At 49.7% G+C, this 18,703-nt stretch overlaps 9 protein-coding genes across 13 annotated transcripts; 7 read left to right on the forward strand and 2 right to left on the reverse strand.

Moving 5' to 3' along the window:
• Positions 1-67: 67 nt before the first annotated feature.
• Positions 68-2,103, reverse strand: FOIG_03328 (uncharacterized protein). 2 transcript variants are annotated; one of them, XM_031201145.1, is made up of 3 exons: positions 1,688-2,103; positions 459-1,427; positions 68-406 (listed from the first exon to the last, which is right to left on the reverse strand). In XM_031201145.1, the coding sequence occupies exons 1-3, from the start codon at positions 1,840-1,842 to the stop codon at positions 382-384; spliced, it is 1,149 nt and encodes a 382-aa protein (XP_031068669.1). In that variant the 5' UTR covers positions 1,843-2,103; the 3' UTR covers positions 68-381. The 2 variants fall into 2 exon arrangements, with proteins under 2 accessions (XP_031068669.1, XP_031068670.1); XM_031201146.1 differs by lacking the exon at positions 1,688-2,103 and having other exon boundaries at positions 459-1,590.
• A 2,080-nt stretch (positions 2,104-4,183) lies between these two features.
• Positions 4,184-6,207, forward strand: FOIG_03329 (uncharacterized protein). The gene is made up of 2 exons (XM_031201147.1): positions 4,184-5,036; positions 5,092-6,207. Exons 1-2 carry the CDS (start codon positions 4,965-4,967, stop codon positions 5,776-5,778), a joined length of 759 nt encoding a protein of 252 aa, XP_031068671.1. The 5' UTR covers positions 4,184-4,964; the 3' UTR covers positions 5,779-6,207.
• Positions 6,208-6,440: 233 nt separating this feature from the next.
• On the forward strand, positions 6,441-7,429 carry FOIG_03330 (uncharacterized protein). The gene is made up of 3 exons (XM_031201148.1): positions 6,441-6,607; positions 6,669-6,824; positions 6,919-7,429. The coding sequence occupies exons 2-3, from the start codon at positions 6,681-6,683 to the stop codon at positions 7,219-7,221; spliced, it is 447 nt and encodes a 148-aa protein (XP_031068672.1). The 5' UTR covers positions 6,441-6,607; positions 6,669-6,680; the 3' UTR covers positions 7,222-7,429.
• Positions 7,430-7,995: 566 nt separating this feature from the next.
• FOIG_03331 (uncharacterized protein) lies at positions 7,996-8,430 on the forward strand (the record flags this gene model as incomplete). Its single annotated transcript, XM_031201149.1, has 1 exon — positions 7,996-8,430. One exon carries the CDS (start codon positions 7,996-7,998, stop codon positions 8,428-8,430), a length of 435 nt encoding a protein of 144 aa, XP_031068673.1.
• Positions 8,431-9,490: 1,060 nt separating this feature from the next.
• On the forward strand, positions 9,491-10,069 carry FOIG_03332 (uncharacterized protein; the record flags this gene model as incomplete). The annotated part of the gene is made up of 4 exons (XM_031201150.1): positions 9,491-9,562; positions 9,613-9,665; positions 9,718-9,992; positions 10,044-10,069. 4 exons carry the CDS (start codon positions 9,491-9,493, stop codon positions 10,067-10,069), a joined length of 426 nt encoding a protein of 141 aa, XP_031068674.1.
• Positions 10,070-10,753: 684 nt separating this feature from the next.
• FOIG_03333 (uncharacterized protein) lies at positions 10,754-13,010 on the forward strand. The gene has a single exon (XM_031201151.1). The coding sequence runs from the start codon at positions 10,997-10,999 to the stop codon at positions 12,431-12,433; it is 1,437 nt and encodes a 478-aa protein (XP_031068675.1). The 5' UTR covers positions 10,754-10,996; the 3' UTR covers positions 12,434-13,010.
• Positions 13,011-13,276: 266 nt separating this feature from the next.
• On the forward strand, positions 13,277-15,711 carry FOIG_03334 (heat shock protein 60, mitochondrial). 2 transcript variants are annotated; one of them, XM_031201152.1, is made up of 3 exons: positions 13,277-13,631; positions 13,688-13,829; positions 13,882-15,711. In XM_031201152.1, the coding sequence occupies exons 1-3, from the start codon at positions 13,527-13,529 to the stop codon at positions 15,396-15,398; spliced, it is 1,764 nt and encodes a 587-aa protein (XP_031068676.1). In that variant the 5' UTR covers positions 13,277-13,526; the 3' UTR covers positions 15,399-15,711. The 2 variants fall into 2 exon arrangements, with proteins under 2 accessions (XP_031068676.1, XP_031068677.1); XM_031201153.1 differs by having other exon boundaries at positions 13,688-15,711.
• A 15-nt stretch (positions 15,712-15,726) lies between these two features.
• FOIG_03335 (cofilin) lies at positions 15,727-18,700 on the forward strand. 3 transcript variants are annotated; one of them, XM_031201154.1, is made up of 7 exons: positions 15,727-16,329; positions 16,433-16,486; positions 16,542-16,552; positions 16,767-16,950; positions 17,015-17,088; positions 17,157-17,205; positions 17,273-18,700. In XM_031201154.1, the coding sequence occupies exons 2-7, from the start codon at positions 16,484-16,486 to the stop codon at positions 17,411-17,413; spliced, it is 462 nt and encodes a 153-aa protein (XP_031068678.1). In that variant the 5' UTR covers positions 15,727-16,329; positions 16,433-16,483; the 3' UTR covers positions 17,414-18,700. The 3 variants fall into 3 exon arrangements, with proteins under 3 accessions (XP_031068678.1, XP_031068679.1, XP_031068680.1); XM_031201156.1 differs by having other exon boundaries at positions 16,308-16,329; positions 16,412-16,486; XM_031201155.1 differs by having other exon boundaries at positions 16,307-16,486.
• On the reverse strand, positions 17,556-18,671 carry FOIG_03336 (uncharacterized protein). Its single transcript, XM_031201157.1, has 2 exons — positions 18,338-18,671; positions 17,556-18,287 (listed from the first exon to the last, which is right to left on the reverse strand). The coding sequence occupies exons 1-2, from the start codon at positions 18,446-18,448 to the stop codon at positions 17,787-17,789; spliced, it is 612 nt and encodes a 203-aa protein (XP_031068681.1). The 5' UTR covers positions 18,449-18,671; the 3' UTR covers positions 17,556-17,786.
• Positions 18,701-18,703: the final 3 nt, after the last annotated feature.

Here is an 18,703-nt window from a genome sequence, read left to right on the forward strand (position 1 = left end):
AGCACGAGCACCACCGCAGTGACTCGAAACCTGTGTCTCGGGCACTGCCTCACACTGCGGATTTCAGTGACAATAGAAACACTCTACAAGTTTGGCATTGTTACTGTCCTATCTACGACTAAACTTTCGACATGGCCGAGAGCAATGATGTACGCTCCCAACTAAGAGACTCCAGCTCTTGCTTCTGCTAACCAAGTCTCAGCTGTTTTTCTTTCATATTATACACACACCCAGAATGTTCTGGTATATCCTGCAAAAATCCAGTCCTCGCTTGCTCATTTCTATCCCATCCCTTGCAAATGCAAAGGCCATTTAAGAAACTCCTAGTCTCTAACGCCAATGCCCGTGGTATCAATGTTATTCTACAAGCAAAGTCGGTGGCTATGCCTCACCATAAGTAGCAAAACTGAAAGGAATTAGTTGGCAGATCATTGATGGAAATATTGACAAATACTTACTCGGAAGCAAAATCTGTCGACCCATTATGGGCCGCCAAGGCCAAGACAGCTTCATCATCCATATCGGTATCCTTAGGGGGTTCAGGCGAACTTAACCGTGGCCGTTTAGCGGCCGGCTCATCATTATCGATATCCGCTTCGCCGTCAGCGTCACCATTGGCGTCGCCATCAGCATCGATATCCTCGTTGGCATGTTGCAGCTGCTCCGAGGTTAAAGCAGCTTGAGAGTCGTCGTTCTGCTCAACCGGCGCATGTTGAGATGCAGCACTTGCATCAGTCGCTTCACGGGCCTCCCGAGGGGCTTCCTGGGAAACGTCCTGAGATTGGTATTCAGTTGAGTTTTCCTGCTCTGGCTGAGGCTGCGCAGTTGGCTGTGAAGCCTGTTCAGGTTCGTCCTGTTGATCTGGTTGAGGTTGAAAACCTGACTGGAGCTGTTGGCCAGGCGGAGGTTGCTGCCCGGGTTGAGGCTGTTGGCCAGGTTGAACGGATTGTGCATGCTGAAGAGGATGAAGATGAGCAGGCGCCTGAGGAGTGTCAGGGGCACGAGGGGGACTTGGGTAAGTTATCGGATCCTGAACATGAAGTGTATTGCTGGGAGGAGGAGCTTGTTGAGTAGGAGTCGCAGGAGAGATGTTGCCAGGCTGTGCAGCGCCTTGAGCTGGCAGATGAGCGCCAGCTTGATGATTGCCAGCAGGAACACCATAAGATTGGACTGCCTGGGGATGAGGATGGGGGTAAGGAGGTACGGAGTTGGGCCCGGGAACGATACCAACTGGCATGGGCTGATCGGAGGGGATTTCTCCAGCTCCAGGAACAGGAACAGGAGGCTGTTTCCTGGGCCGACCTCTTCCAGGGCCGGGACGACGGGTGATCGGATTCATTGTCGGATCATTCCTGCGTACAATATCGCCATTGGGTCCAGCTGTCTCTGCCTTATTCTGAGCCCTGCGAAGCCCCTGAAAATGTTGTCTGGATACATGTTAGTGCTGTGTTATTTAAGAAGTTGGACAGGGTTTAGTAGGGTTATTTGTATATATGAGGTGAGTCAAATATGTGCTGTGTGATAATAAGTGGACGTAAATGGGCGACTCAGGTATAAGCCAACTTGACGCGTAACGACCACCAGCACGAATTATACATCGTGATAAGCGAATGCTGATAACGTTATGAAGAATCGCAAAGTCATTGAGTATAGGCAAGTATGACAGTATAAAGATATAAGTACTCACCGGCAGCCTTCATTGGTGAAGCCATAGCCCAGACTTCTCATATGGTTACCAATGGTGGTCCATTCTGAGCCGCTTATGACGCCAATGTTCTTGACAGAGAGAATAGTAAAGAACAAGTCTTTGTCAGCTCTATCATTCCAATTTTTACTATTCATTCTGAGTTCAACGGAAATAGAGTAATTGTCGACGTGACAAAGAGTGATGGGTTATAAGGCGGCAACGCGACTGTAGATGGTTAGACGCTGTTAAGGCAACGGCTGGATCAATGGGAAAATTGATAGTGTAGGTAGAAATTGCTAAGGGAAGGGGAGCCCGCTGAGGCGCGAGGTTGGGGGGATGTGATGGTCCAAGCTTCTTCTTGGCATGAGGAAGGGAACAAAGGCATTTCGGATTCGGATGAATGTTATCTCCGATTCGAGAGCCTATCCGTCGAGGTTCATTGGATGATGAATCTCGAGAGCTTTGCTTTTCCTAGAAGTACTATCTATGTATGTTTGCTTTTTCTTCTGCTCGGTTAGATTTATACAATGCCGAGTTCAAGAGGTGTCTGACAACAGTCCTTTCTCTTGGCAGACAGCATCGTGACTTGTTTGTCGTTGCAATGTACCTCAGTTTTATACCAACTCAAAATGGTAAATTGAATCAGCATGTGAGACTGACAACGACAAGCAAAACATGTATATCGTAGGTTGTTTTGTGGTTGGTGATAGCAAAGCAAAGGGAAACAAGAAAACTTAGAATCTCTACGTATCCTAAATGTCAAAAAGACCTAGGTAAGTTTAGTATAATCTAGTATAGACTTAGCAGACCTTATTAGATTAAGTGTTTTTAGCACCCTAGTTCAACGTCAGAGGTTTTCTTGCTCCCTGGGGCAAAGGTCCCAATGATTCAACAAGTCAACCTCCTAAGAAAGACCAGCAAATCACATTGACAACCCAAATGATGCCAACATAAACAAACGGTTACCGAAAGAGGATTAGTCGAGCTCAACGTTAGATCATCTGGTAACGGAGTGGCAGACCCGCCAGTCTGCGCCACAAAGCGAAGCAAGGGATTTCAGGGGGACAAGAAAAGATGACTTGAAGTGGAGACAGTGTACGAGGTCCCCTCACGTGCTTTCGTTCCCATTTCCTGTCCTGATGAGTCTGAGCAAGGTCCCACCAGCTGCGCGCCCGTCGCGTCTCCCACCCACTTCATCTCATGCCCTCCATAACGACCAGACATTGATTCGAGGGCTATACACGACCATGAAAGCTTTCATTATCGTTAAATACGAATGTTTCAACTACATTTCATATACTCGAGAATTTTCCCGACTTCCAAAGCTCTCGCGGTTGTTGAATTGCTGCTTTTCATCGTCGTCGTGACGGATTGCGACCATCAACTTTTTTCTAGGCTACACCCCTCAGCTGAGCGTCAAGAGGCAAACAGGCAAAGCAAACCTCGGCGGATCGGCTGCATGCTGCAATTTCTTTCATTCTTGAGCCTCGAGACCCCGATCCTTGCTCTTTCTGATGTCTCTTGTCTCATCACAACTAAGGTAGTCTGCTTAAACATGCATCCAGTTTGAACTTGCTGCACACCACCATAAGCTTGAGCTCAAGCTCAATTCATCCCCCTGACCAATTGAATATTTGCCTGTATAACTGCCACGAGGCCATTTGAACAGGATATCTATCGCTATGGATCGCCAAGTCGCCCAACCCGGTCCGCTGCGGTTTTCCCCCTGCGTTGTTGCATGTTGTATGCCCAATGTGCTATTAACCATTCGTCGGTGACCCGCGCAATGAGTCACACTTTGTGGTTTCACCCATTCCTAGGCTTGTAATCCCTGCTCGGGTATGCTTTAGCTTGCCTTTATGTGTCTATTTAGAAAACTTGTCTTTTGTCAATTGCCGTTGGCTACCTTCAGCTTACGAGACTTAAAAGAGTGAAGAAAGAGGGGAAGATCAGCTAGACCGGTTCTGAGCAAAAACCACTTAAACTTAAACATTCCAGTCTCAAATGAACTCAAGTTAAGAGTGAGCATATCATTGTCTCAATTGATCCATCACGTATTGTTTCTCCTTTTGAGATCTCATCTGGAGGCAATTCTTTCATGGGATCTGCGGCACCGCTGAACTGTAGTGGTTGCAGCACACCCTGCCCTGGAGACAGGGGCCATGGTGCGCTGGGGCCCGGCGGTCTTAGACTCAAATTTAGTGGGTTTAGCGGGGGGTCAGCAACCACTTTACGCGGTGTTCGCGCAGACCGCAGCCCCTCGTCGCGCCCCAATTTCCATCAACGGGAGGGATCGTCTGGATCCGACAGGAGGAACAGGCAACTATGGAGCATCTTCTGCATCATGGATCGTAGCATTCTCAGACATTTTCTCTCAATGCCTTGCGCAGCGCATTACGGCACATTACACGATCCATGCTGTGCCTGTACGGGGATGCTTGGCCCCCCCCTGTATCTGCCTGGTTTTAGTCCCCCCACAGAGACGGGACAGGAGGTGTGTAGGTGTATGTATATGGATGTAAGTTGGTGTGTGTGGCATCACATTTAGGTTGGATCTTAGCAGACAGCCCAGACGACTCATAAGTAGGCACTACCTACATATAATACGGATCCCTTCCTGTTCTCCTTCTTGGTGCCTTTCTTTCCATCTCTTCCCTCCTCCGCTTGCCGCTTTCTGCCTCAACCTGCCCCGTGCCACATCACCTTTGCATCGTGCCATTCACATTCTTCATCAGCACTCCAAACTACTCAAAAGGCAATCCAGACGCTACATATGCACTCATAGAAGACTTTTCGCTCAGCTGACCCTCCTCTTCAACAACGGGTTTCCCGCCGAGACCACTATCTTGGCCTGTTCTATTTCCGCCTCGTGCATCTCGTTGGCCAGAAAACCCTCAACTTCTGCCACATCATTTATCACCCACTCATCAACAACTCTTTGCGTCCACTAGATCTGTATCTGAGTGTGCCTCAGCCTCGCCGACTCCTCTTATCGAATTCACGGCATTGGGTTTCACGATAACAGTGACTCCGTCGAATCAAGTCTTGATCTGAAAACGCACAGCCTTGTTTTCGGTCAATATTCCCATCTCGAAAAGCTAATTCACGCTCACCTAAGGCATCCATCAGCCAAAGCTGCCTAAAGTTTCCACTTCATGTTCTAATTTATATATCATTCCACTTCTCCTCATTCTGCCTCCTTCGACAGGCTTGTCCCCGCAGCCACACACCACCTTCTCTCCTCCTCTCCCCTTAACGCCAATCAAGTCTATTCACGATGGCTCCCAACAGTGAGAACGCCATGGCCCGGTTTCTTCTAGCCATTCTAAACCAGAAGAACCTTAAGGACGTGAGTTGATCCGATCATGAATGCTGTTCTGATTATCTTCCTAACGCAACCCCAGATCGACTGGAATCAAGTCGCCTCAGACCCTGTTCTCATCGAACCCATCACAAATGGACATGCTGCAAGGATGCGCTTTGCTCGTTTCAAAACCACAGTCTTAGGCACCCAACCGCAGAAGAGAACTCGTCCTGCCGGCCCTGCAGACAAGTCTCGGGTGACGAAGGCAAGGAAGACGCAACAACCCAAGAAGGACAGCATCGGCAATTCTGAGTCAGGTTCGAGCGTCTCATCGTATGCCCAGGTTCGCCAGAGCCCTATCATCAAGCAAGAACAGAACCAACATGCATACATGGCACAGTTCTCTCCCGCCTCTACTTCCTCTCCTTTCCTCAACGACAACTTGGACGACTTTGGTTGCAGTTCTCGATTTCTCACCCCTTGCAGTGATGATATGCCACAGGGGCTCTCCATCAATCCCGCTTCACTCGAAGACACCAGACAGCGAAACGGATTTGGTCCTTCGATGGATTGTCCCCCTGACTTCATGGCCCAACCAGCGATCCCTGACTTCATGACCATGGGGCAGTCACATTTTCATACGTTTGACGTCGCCTGTAATGAGACATCTTACAACTCTGCTCTCGGCGATGCACAGAGCCCAGCTGCCCTTGATCTCAATGGCGCCCCTCCCATGCCAGATTGCAGCTCTGAATGGCCTGACCATTTCAACGACACTTCCTTTTGATACCCACACGGAAAACATGGAAACCCCACGGATAGAGGGTTGCTTGTGTACAAAATGGTGATTTGCTAGACTGCGTTTGCTTCATGAATTAATGACAATGGTTTCGTCGATATGTTTGCTTTTCCTATTTCCTTCTGTCAGGGTTTTGCTTTACACAAGTTCCAACTTTGATCCAACAAAGACGACTGTCATAAGTCTCTACTAGGATCAACATCAAGTTAAAGATGAAAAGAATGCTAGTTACCGGAAGTCTACTTTACTGGAACTTATATGTTGCTCTGGAAGTTGTATACTAGCCTTTTTATTCGCAGTCTAATTCAGAGAATCATTTATGGATTCATACATATAGCATGTACCCATACTCACAGTGTATTGACCATACCAGCTACCTACGAGTGTAGTGATATTGGCGTTCTGATTTGGCAGAAGCTGGTTAGTCTGACTAACACTTGGCAGTGGCATAGCTCCTCAGAAGCAGTGCCAAATACAAGCAAGCCTCACTAACAGCACAACTACAGCGAGAAGAGAACCATGGGCTTCAGTCTCAGAAGCAAGTTCTCGCCATTATAATGCGCTGCAGTTTTTTGGTGTACCCACTAGAGCTTTCAACCTATCCATTGTAGCCAAACACTGGTAGCATATTTACTAAAGCTCCTAAACTTCTCTAAATTTCTGATTTCGTCTTCCCCAAGATCTAGGCATAAACTCCCTTCACTCCTCCGCGCACAGATTCATCTCCTCCACACCAGCCTTGCTCTGTACTTTATCCATTTTTTCAAAACACAAAACACAAAAACCAAATACACCCCCTTTCACTTTCAAAACAACGGTAAAGAATACCTGCCACTTACCTGAGGTGTGGATAGTATCCAGACTAATGCTATTCACAGCACGACGCTACCATGGCCGACAGCAATAAGAAAGAGCCCACTGCAGCCGAAGCTATGCTGTTCTTCAGCATTGTCAAGCACACTCGAAACAAGGCTGACGTTGACTGGAACGCTGTCGCCTCCGAGGCTGGATTCAAGAATGCCGATGTCGCCAAGGTGAGTTGCCATGCTCCTCCTTTGCCCATGCCGCCTCATATCATCTCACGATTAACTCTATCATCTGAATTCGTATACTGACTCAGAGCCTCAGGTTCGATTCGGCCAGGTTAAGCGTAAGCTCGGTATCTCTACTGAGACTACTGCTCCCAGCCGCGGTCCTGTGACTCCCAAGAAGACCGCTGGCGCTCGAGTCGCCAAGACTCCCCGTAGCGCCAAGGGCAGAGGAAAGGTCAAGAAAGAAGCTGACACGGTCCTCCTGCACGATGAAGATGAGGACGAGCTGGTCAAGGCCGGCATCAAGGCCGAGGACCGTGAGATGGAAAAGACTCCAGAGAAGGAAGACCTCGGAGATGATGACATCGATCCCGCCAACTTCCCCTTCTTTCAACAGTAACTTCACAACTGAGAGAATGTTTCAGGCTTTTCGGATCGAGATTACGATCTCTTATGGTTGCTAAGAATCTGAGTTGGGGCGATCAGAGTGGATATACGATCTGAGGACTTAGCTACGGCAACATGATACCACAAAGCCAAGTATGACGACGACAAAATCAAGTCAAAATTCTAGCACATCTCACATTCATTGCAAGCTTTGATGATCCGCCTTGAATAAGTTGTAGTGATATATCCTCACAACCTGAACGGCAGTTGAGGAGTGTCAGGCCCGAGGTCTCGAGCTCAAATGGAGATATCATGCAGTGCTTGAGATGAAGCTGCTAGCTGTAATGCATAGGTACATTCACTGGGCTCCAGGATTCTTCCATCGACATTTGTGCGCAGTGTGCGAGCTCTGGACTTTGGCCCTTCTCGCTGCCTGTTCTCGCTGCATATGCCCTGGCACTGCAAACTATTGTCTCAGTCACCTCACCTACCTAACACACCAAAATCCACCCCATTGTCCTCACCATTGCACAAATAAGCTTGTCAAAGCTTTGGGACTTTCACCGTAGCCACCCATATTTTAAATCCGCCGTCCCACCCCTCTCCCTCCCAACCTTTCCTCCTTCACAACACTCTTCTGCCAATACGCAGCAAGCAACTTTCATTGCCAGACAAGCTTGATACTTTTCACAAACAGCATCTTTCAAACACTAATTCCCACCAGTAGGACTCTTTTCTAATATCATATCTTCATGATCTTATCTAACCTCACCACAGATCAATCATCATGCCTCCCAAGAAGAGTGCCGACCAAGATGGCTCCCCTATCGGCCTCACTGATGGCGAGCTCCGATTCATCAAGGCCATCTTCGACAACATGACTCAAAAGCCCGATGCCGACTGGGATGCCGTTGCCAACACCGTCAGTCTGAAGGATGCCAAGTGTGCCAAAGAGCGCTTCCGTCAGATGTCCGTCCGTCATGGCTGGCGTAGCGATGGTGCTGGATCTGGTCCCAGTCCTCGCAAGTCCTCCGCTTCGACTTCCAGTCCTCGCAAGTCTCCTGCTGCTGTCAGGAAGTCCAGGAAGACCAACACTGCTCGCAGCCCCTCCAAGAAGTCTGTCAAGAAGGTCGATGAGGATGACGAGGATGTCAAGGAGGAGGCTCAGTCTGAGGAGAAGAAGGAGATCAAGGCTGAGGTTGAGGATGATGACACCAACTAATGGATGAATTGATGGGAGTGAAGACACCGTATTGTCGACTACGCTTGGAAGATTCATGAGGGCCTCATATCAAGTCTAGGGGTAATACTGAAAGGATCTGGCTAGTCAATATCTGGAGGTGCCACTGAAATGAAATTGAGACATTGAGACACATCTAATCAATATTGGGCTAAAATGTGATTTCGAGTTTTGATCAGAATCTGTAGAGTGAAATCTCATCCACTCTTCTTGGGCGGGCGGGAGAGTGGACGAGAGGTGGAGTGGCACTGCAACATCAAAAACTGGGATGGAATCTTCGCAGGCCATAATTGGCATGGCAGCTCGAGCTAGAATACTGGTTCTTTTTCATCCATATCATGTGTGCAATATTATCACTAGCCCGGGTTTGCCCTATGTGAGTTGCCATGTTGGCTTACCCATGAATTGGTGACCTTCATGCCATTGACCACATTGCCTATTTTCACGAGATCTGCATCGATCATTAGATAAGCCTCAGTATACTCATTATGCCAGATGAAGTCCGTAGCAATGCCCATATGCGGTATTGCATCTTGAATGGTGTTTATGCCCGGGAATTAAGCTGGCAGCTGGCAACACTGTCAGGCGGGAACTCCGCAGCAGATGAGCCTCAGTTGTTCATAACTGAATTCACTGTATGAATTGTCTGTGCCACAGGGCTTAGTTGCCTGGTTAATGCACAAACAGTATTGCCCGTGCTGTTTGGTTGGTGTTGTTTCGTCTGATGTTGATATTTGCCCAAAATAAGGGTTGCCTGCTGCCACATCTGCCCTCTAGTCCCTATTTACTTTTCCACCTGCTCTGTTTACTCTAAGTAAACATAGACTCGTCTTGTCGTGTCTCTCCCGAATAATTTATTTTAACCTCTCACCATCTCAACTCTGTGCCTGATCATCGCACTCACTCCCACAACACTTGACGACCATATCAACCTCGAACACTGTAGGTTTACGAGCCCTTCATCCAAAATTCATCTTGATTTCTTTCACCTGCCTTCATCTCGGTCTCACCGCTCACTCTCATAGCCCAAGCAACCGCTACCATGTCCAAGCAAGAACCTGCGGATCAGGTCAAGTTCCTTGTGTCCTGCATCGGACACACCACCAACGGTCGAGTAAGTCCAGATCCCTCTTTTGTCTCATTTTGCGCTGCTAACAAACCAAGCCTGACTTCCAGGCTGTTGCCGAAGAGCTCAGCATCGTCTCCAAGGCCGCTGCGTAAGTTACCCTCCCTCTTCCCCATCATCAACACTAACTCACGACGCAACAGTCAGAAGCGATACGAGCGCATGCTCAAGGCCCACGGCATCAGCCGTCCTGGTGCCCTCGCCAACGGCAATGGAACCGATTCTGCCCCTTCAACTCCCAAGCGCAAGGCCAAGGCCGAAGGCGCCGGAAGTGCCAAGAAGCGAGCTACTCCTCGTAAGGCCAAGAAGGAGGAGTCTGACGACGATGAAGACGCGAAGCCCAAGACCCCTGCTAGCAAGAACAAGGTCAAGAAGGAAGAGGAGAAGGACTCGACTGATTCTACTGGCTCGCTCTCTGGTATGTGTCCTTGATGTTTCAGTCACGCTAATTTACTAACTTCGACGATAGATGCGCCCCCTTCTGATGGTTCTTAAGGCCAAATCCAACGGCCCAGTGCATGGTGATAGGAACACTTGGAACAGTAACATCATCATGGCTTTTGTCTTGCCGATCTCATGGACAGCTAGATATCTGATTAGGGTGTGACAGCGTATGCGCAGAGTTGGGGTATCAGGATCATGGATCGAGGATAGTCTCAAGAGATGCAAGTGACAACGAAAGAAATGAATCTTTGCTTCCAAATTCACATGATCACTCTCAATTCTATATACTCGCCTATTGACAGTGGCTTGAGCTTGTAATGCTTTTTGGAATCCAGAATGGATGAGTCTCCATCCCATCCACATCTGACTTCTAGCCTCAGCTATCAAATCATAAGCATCATATTTCGGGCACTCACCGGCAATAACATTCGCTCGAACACCACATTCAGTTAAGCTCCTTGTGTCCTTAAAAAGATACCTAGTCATGGAAGCCCGACTTTGCATTTCCCGCCGTTTGCCAGGCACTGCCAGTGGCTTCAAGCCCCACTCCATGAATGCACCTCCTGTTGTCACACTTGAGCATCAATTGAACAATAGCAATTCTGCCAGAATTTCCTATTGTAGTAGATACCGTCGATTAATGAATGGGAACATGCATGTTCGCCTCCATCCTCATGGAGGGGATCATATCTCCTCTCTGCCCTCTCCCACACTCACTGTTGGTTCTCACTCTTCCTCCAACACTCATTTTCTTTGCAACAGCGAACTCCATCGCAGGCTTCGTTTCTTTCTGATTCTTCTTTGAAGACTCTAAGACAAATTGAGTGTTTATTCTCTTTCTGTAAGTAGAGTGCACTTCTTCTGCGACCTCAAGCTCATTCTCTAAAGGTATATTCACCTCAATCTTTGCTTATACCAAAGCACACAACATTTCTGCTTCATCTTTTAAGCTTCGCTTCTATTCGACAAGTTTTCATCATGTCGGGTCCTACTCCAGCCCGTACTCCGCCCTCTTTCACTTTTGAGGACAGCGATTCCGAGTTTGATGCTGAGATGGCAATGCCTGATTATGAGCCCATGTCCCCTGTTGTCGCCAATCTTGAGAAGATGGTTGCCAATCGCAAGATAGTTCCCAGTGAGAGCGGCACCACAACTGAGACTATTAGCTCCGTTGAGCGTGGCACCTCCACCAAGCGTAGCATCTCAAGCATGGACAGCACTACCCCCGAGTCGCCCATCGAAGCTTTCCTCTCCCGACCCGAGACTCCCAACTACCCTTACAGCAACTGGAGCTCTACCTCTGCGTTTACCATGCGTAACGGCCAGGTCTACAACTTTGGTCAGCTCCAGATGATGTCCCTCGAAGTTGCTGAAGCCAGACGCAATGGAGAATTCCCTGCTACCAACGAGCCTACTCTCGATGCCAATGCTGTTGCCGAAGACTTCAACTCGCTCATCTATCTTCGACGCCTTCGCGGTAACCAACTTGCTCCTGCTCCTCAGTCATACATCCACTTCCGCGAACAGGTTGCACTCGGCATCCAGGTCCGTCAGGTATCTCTCAAGCGTGAGACTGATCAAGAAGTCGCTCGTCGTGTTGGCCACTACCTTCAAGCAGTGGAGGCTGAGCAGCGATATTACAACGCTACGAACACTATGCTCCAGCGTCGCGAGGTCATCAACCCTACTCAGCAAGACTTCATCGACCCCCACGATGACATGTGCTCTATGGTCGAGCATACTATCGAGCAGGGCATCTCCGATGCCACTGGACCCCTCCGCATGAACGTTTCTAATCTCAAGAAACAAGGTGAAGTCTTCCAAGAGCAGACAGCCCTTCTGCAGCAGCAGAATGACATGTTCCAGCGACAGACTGATGGGCTTGTCCAGCAGCAGAGCAGTCTCCTTCGGCAGCAAACCGACCAACAGAATGACCTCTTCTTGCAGCAGCACAGTTTGTTTCTGAATCACAAGGCCAGCCTCCGGGATCAGAGCCGTTTTTTCAAGAAGCAGGCCGACACTCTCGAGCACCAAAACAGAGTCATGAATGCTTCCCTCACTCACTTGAGTAACCTGGTCGAGCCTCAGGTCTATAACAACCAGGCTACCGCCCAAACGCTCGCTTCTGCCAACCAGCTTGTCGTCAACCTGTCGCAACAACTCCCCGAGACCATCCGATGCGCTGTGGAAGAAGCTTCCCAGAAACAAGCTCGCGAGATCCTTGAGCAAGCTCTTCAAATCCAGCAAATGGCTATCGCCAACCCACAACGGGATGCCAAAACCATCACCGCCCCGGTTGAAGAGGCTCAGGAAAAGAATTCTGTCACTGTTGGTTCTGATAGGGTCGAACGAAGTGAGCGATCTTCTCTCTACCGTATGGTGCGCAAGTTCAAGCGCCAGCGTATCTCTTCGTGAATGGTTGGAGGAACGAGCAACAGAGTAGTAGCAGACCTCACCGTCTTGGGATGGAATGCATTTGATCAATTTGATGTATGTAGTGACAAGGTCTGATTGACACTTGCTTTGCTCATCGAGTTGACTGTACTCAAATGGAACTTCGATTGATTTTACTCTTGATTAGTCTTGACCAGGACTCGGCTGTTTTGACTTAGATGGTATATCCAATGCGATAGATGACTCATGTGACACTTGTCAATATCACGGCTGTTCTTGACTTCAACGCTTCACTTCCCAAGTCAGTTTCAATATCCCCAATCCGAAGGCACTGAGTTGTTGCCCTCTTGCCTTCCTTAGCTTGGAGTTTCTGCCTGGGATAGTCTGTCCGATATTCCCCGCCAACTCAAACTGATTGAATAATTGGAAGACATTAGAGTTAGATATGAGACACTGTTTCAAACTTTGAAAGGTTGGGTAATTCAGTGCCAGTTATCTTATGAGTAGGATACCTAATGACACAAATCTTGTAGACACAGTCTCAGTATCTTCACTTGGGCTGTCCAGACAGCTTACACCGTTGAGCCCCATGGAAAACGAGCGAACCCCAGACGGGCCATTTGTCATGCAACATCGGGCAGTGGAGTCGTTCACCGTGGAGCAGGCCCTGAGAGTCTCGGTCTGGAGATCGAAAGCCGCTCGCGATCCGTCAAAACCCAGTTCTGTATGCCGTCCTCGGCTATGGCGCCGGTAATAGGAGTTCCAGGCCTTCAAATGCCCCATCTTCAGGCCTTCCAGGGCATTTGGCAGCGAGTCTCACGGACGTCGCTGGAAAGGTGTAGAAATCGATGGCCAGTGGCGCTAGTACGTATCAGGGCTAGTCTCGCAGCTGGGTTTTGCCGAGACCGACACTCCGACCGACGGGGACGATTCCATTTTTTTGAGAGCTTCTCAGTCGCCATCATATGAACCTTTTGTCTCCCTCACTCTAACCCTCTCCTCCTCTGACTCTGACTCGTCCGTCCTACATCCCCAGGTCGAATTCCTCACGAGCGTTTCTCTTTTCTCCTTTTCTTGTAATTCTCCCCATATACCCCCTCCTAATTCCACAATCATGCAGCGCGCATTGAGCACCCGGGCTCGGGCTTCCGTCCTCTCCTCAGCGGCCACCAAGTACCGAGCTGGCAGCCTCAGCCAGCAGGTCCGATTTGCTCACAAGGTATGATGATACTACGACGTCACAAGATTGGAATTGTATACTAATTCACTGTATAGGAGCTCAAGTTCGGTGTTGAGGGCCGTGCTGCTCTCCTCGCCGGTGTCGATACCCTCGCTAAGGCTGTTGCTACTACCCTCGGTCCTAAGGGCCGAAACGTCCTCATTGAGTCCAGCTTTGGTTCTCCTAAGATCACCAAGGGTTCGTAGAAGCCTCATCGACCATTTTCAAGCTTTCAACTAACTTATTACAGATGGTGTGACCGTTGCCCGCGCTGTCAGCCTCAAGGACAAGTTCGAGAACCTTGGTGCCAAGCTCCTCCAAGATGTTGCTTCCAAGACCAACGAGGTCGCCGGTGACGGTACCACCACCGCTACCGTTCTCGCCCGTGCCATCTTCTCCGAGACCGTCAAGAACGTCGCCGCTGGCTGCAACCCTATGGACCTCCGCCGCGGTATCCAGGCTGCTGTCGAGGCCGTCGTCGAGTTCCTCCAGAAGAACAAGCGTGATATTACCACCAGCGCTGAGATCGCTCAGGTTGCTACCATCTCCGCCAACGGTGATGTCCACATCGGCCAGATGATTGCCAACGCCATGGAGAAGGTTGGCAAGGAGGGTGTCATCACCTGCAAGGAGGGCAAGACCGTTGCTGATGAGCTCGAGGTCACCGAGGGTATGCGATTCGACCGTGGCTTCGTCTCCCCCTACTTCATCACCGATACCAAGTCCCAGAAGGTCGAGTTTGAGAACCCTCTCATCCTCCTCTCCGAGAAGAAGATCTCTGCTGTTCAGGACATCATCCCCGCTCTTGAGGTCTCTACCCAGCAGCGACGGCCTCTTGTCATCATTGCTGAGGACATTGAGGGTGAGGCTCTCGCTGTTTGCATTCTGAACAAGCTCCGTGGCCAGCTCCAGGTTGCTGCTGTCAAGGCCCCTGGCTTCGGTGACAACCGCAAGTCCATCCTCGGCGATCTTGCTATCCTCACCGACGGTACTGTCTTCACTGATGAGCTTGATATTAAGCTTGACAAGGCCACTCCTGACATGCTCGGTTCTACCGGTTCTATCACTATCACAAAGGAGGACACCATTGTCCTGAACGGCAGCGGCAGCAAGGACGCCATTGCTCAGCGATGCGAGCAGATCCGTGGTGTCATTGCCGACCCTACCACCTCTGAGTACGAGAAGGAGAAGCTCCAGGAGCGTCTTGCTAAGCTCTCTGGAGGTGTTGCCGTCATCAAGGTTGGTGGCTCCTCCGAGGTTGAGGTCGGCGAGAAGAAGGACCGATTTGTCGATGCCCTGAATGCCACCCGTGCCGCCGTTGAGGAGGGTATCCTGCCCGGTGGTGGTACTGCCCTTATCAAGGCCTCTGCCCACGCTCTTAACGAGGTTCCTACTGCCAACTTCGACCAGCAGCTCGGTGTCAGCATCGTCAAGAACGCCATTACACGCCCTGCCCGAACCATCATCGAGAACGCTGGCCTTGAGAGCTCCGTCGTTGTCGGCAAGCTCACTGACGAGCACGCCGGTGACTTCAACAAGGGTTTCGATAGCTCCAAGGGCGAGTACGTTGACATGATCAACGCCGGTATCCTTGACCCCTTCAAGGTCGTCCGCACTGGTCTCATCGACGCTAGCGGTGTTGCCTCTCTTCTGGGCACCACTGAGGTTGCCATCGTTGATGCCCCTGAGGAGAAGGGAGCTGGTGGTCCTCCTATGGGTGGCATGGGCGGCATGGGTGGTATGGGCGGTATGGGAGGTATGATGTAAAAGACGGAATGATATGACTTTATGTTGTGCTGTATAACTAAAAAAAAAAAGCTGGACGGATGAATGGCGCACAATGGTTTGCGTGTTATCTTGGGACGGGTAAGGTGGTCTTGCAAGCTCATCTCCTCTCTATCGGTTGTCGGACCACGGCATTTGTCTTCATACCCCTTATGGATTTTCAGGCTAGATTTCGAAAGCCATGTATTATAGCATTGATTGTAGCATTAGCATGAAAAGATATGAGATACTAAAAGTTAAAAGAGAGGCAAGAATGAAAAACATTGAAACACCTGGTCTCTTATCTTATATGTGACTTGACATTGATTGTGTCATAAATGTACTATGAATAACATGCTGATATGTTTATATTGATGGTGAGAATTGATTGTTTGCATTGGGATTGGGGTAAGGCAAGCTCCGAGTCGCCGAGATAGAGCAGGGGTCCATTACATGAACAAGCAAGAGATGACGAGTTACGGCAAGGGTGAGTTTCGCGGTCTCAAGAACAGACACCAACAGTAGACAGTTTCGTCACTGAGATACTAGTGCATCTATGCAAGAGTTCAGTGTAAATACAAGTCAAGATCTCGATATAACTCATGTCGTACTTAACTAAGTAGGTACCTAAGGTAGGTAATGTTCTCCTGACATACACTCTTGTCCAGTCACGTGAAGCTATCCTTACAGGCAACCCCCACCAAGAGGAGAAGAGCACCCAAGAGAGGGGAGACTCGACTCAAGTTTCTCCCGCAACGGCCCCGCCTTTCTATGGGACAATACAAGGCAATTCTCTCTTTCTACCGCCTAAACCGAACTAACCCAAGAGATACAACCCACTCTCACGCCCGTTTCCATCGACTTTGTCCTTTTGCTTCGCTTCGCTCTGCATCGTGAGACTGTCGATTTTCTCTCCTACACTTCAATCCACTCTGTACGTACGCCGAGAGCCTCTTGTTCCCCTCCACCCTAAACCAAAATTTCATCATCTTACAGCCTGTGCTTGAGGTCTATAGCTAACTCAGAGCTCCCCCCAGCCCATCCACCCCTCATCCTAAAGATCCCGTCTCCTGACGTAGACCGCAATCATGGTAAGCTCCCCAACAAAGCCACCCAAAAAACCCTGAATCTAATCATAATTCACAGTCTCAATCCGGGTTCGTCTTGCCGCTCTCTTCTTCAGCTATTTGATCCGCGCGCGCCCATAAAATCCTCACTTCCCCGCGGCTGAGCCTCGCTTCGCTACTCATCTCCCCCCCCCCCCCCCTCGACCATGATTATGACGCCTGGCGCGGGGCAAACACGCAACAGCTAGACAGCATTATTTGAGACAACGGCGCTAACGATAAACTTTGCTTTTTCGAAATACAGTGCCACCGTTTCGCAGGACTGCATAACTGCCTTCAACGACCTGAAGCTCAACAAGAAGTACAAGTACATCGTCTACAAGCTTTCCGACGACTACAAGGAGATCGTTGTCGAGCACGCCTCCGACAACAGCGACTGGGAGGACTTCCGTGAGAAGCTCGTCAACGCTACCTCCAAGAGCCGAACTGTACGCATGCCAATCCGACGAATGGAGAATGAGGTCAAATCACCAATTCTAACATCTTTTGTAGGGCGCTGTTGGCAAGGGTCCCCGTTACGCCGTCTACGACTTCGAGTACAGCCTGGCCTCCGGCGATGGTATCCGGTATGCAGTCCTACCCTGGCCTGCACGTGGCCCAATTCAACACCCCCAAATTACTGACAGTCGGACAGAAACAAGATCACCTTCATCGCCTGGTCTCCCGATGATGCCGGTATCCAGGTACGTAGACACGCGATATTGCTTGGCAATGCGTCTCATTCAGGCACCCACTAATACCCAACGACAGCCCAAGATGATCTACGCTTCCTCCAAGGAGGCTCTTAAGCGATCGCTCACTGGCATTGCCACCGAGCTCCAGGCCAACGACACTGATGACATCGAATACGACTCCATCCTCAAGACCGTCAGCAAGGGTCTTGCTGGTTAAGCGCGCTGTCACCGACTACCCAATCGTCGCCCGCGCTCCCATATAGAAGCGGGTGGACATGGAATTTGAACATACCTATGGCGGTTTCAAGAGTTGAGACACCAAAACAAGCAAATGAGTAGGAGTGCATAGTGAGTGGGTGGAACAAACACGCGGGGACGATGGAGTGTTTCGTTTCCTCCAGGGACGCAGACCAGCGAGTTTACTTCTGGGGGCGAGACCTAGATTCGCACAATTGCCGGCACTGACCATGTATCGTACGTACCACGGGAAATAAAACCGCATGCTGGTATGTGGCAACTATTGGCATTTTATCATCTATCTATTCATGTGTCTCTGTCATGCTCTCATTGCTTCTAAACATCGTCGCCTTCTATGGATTTGCTTGACTCGACTCCCAACTTGATTTGAAAAGCTCAGAGAGACGTTCGGCCTCAGCTTCGTCCTTTAGTCGTTGCATCAAGAATCCTTTCAGGTCACTCCAGAAGGCCTCCGTCTGTAAGGCTTGGGCGCCTACGGGTTGGGCCTCAGGGGCGGCCTCAGGCTCTTCTGGTGGAATAGCAGCGGCACCTCCGATAACCATAACCGTAAACTCAATAGACATATCCGTCTCGCCTAGTAGGTCCTTAAGAATCTTGCTATCAGGGATAGGCTTCTTGTTGTGCAGCAACTTAGTCTTAGCGGCGGGTATCCTTGTCTGCTTCTCGATATTGGCCTTGATATCCAGGATTGAGGTGTCTAGGGGTTGAGAGGTGAGCTTGATGCTCAGAGGAGGGTTGCGAAGTGACTTGAGTGACACAGTGATGCTTCGTTCGGAACCGGGAGCGAGGTTGTTGGGTTTGCTCATGGCCTTGGGCATGCGGGGGATGATGTACTAGAGCTGGTATTAGCATGTGTTCTGGAGGAAGAGTATGAAGTCCATACAGGTGGCCGAGCAGGGTAAGTCTTGGGGTCTTCGACATGGTCGGCAGAGAGTCGGACAGGCCGCGACTCTAGCGACGCCAGAAATGTTTGGGCGAAAGCGGTTTCAGACATGATGATGGCCTCGTTGTGGTAGACTGTTAGCTCGACGGAGGCGGGGTTGAGCGACGATAATGAATGTAGGGGTCAGAAAGTTGGAGGATAGTGAAGGAAGTCTTTCGATTGTATAGGGTTCTAGAAGTATGGTGAATATGTGACTAGCCTCTATCTCGCAACAATAGGAACTAATCAATAGTAGCCAGCTTCATCAACTACCTAGGTATCGTCATTGAACACACCCAACAGAGCAAGCTCAAGCTGCCCACAAAC

The sequence above is a fragment of the Fusarium odoratissimum genome (genome assembly GCF_000260195.1).
Source record: "Fusarium odoratissimum NRRL 54006 unplaced genomic scaffold supercont1.4, whole genome shotgun sequence".
Classification (NCBI taxonomy): domain Eukaryota; kingdom Fungi; phylum Ascomycota; class Sordariomycetes; order Hypocreales; family Nectriaceae; genus Fusarium; species Fusarium odoratissimum.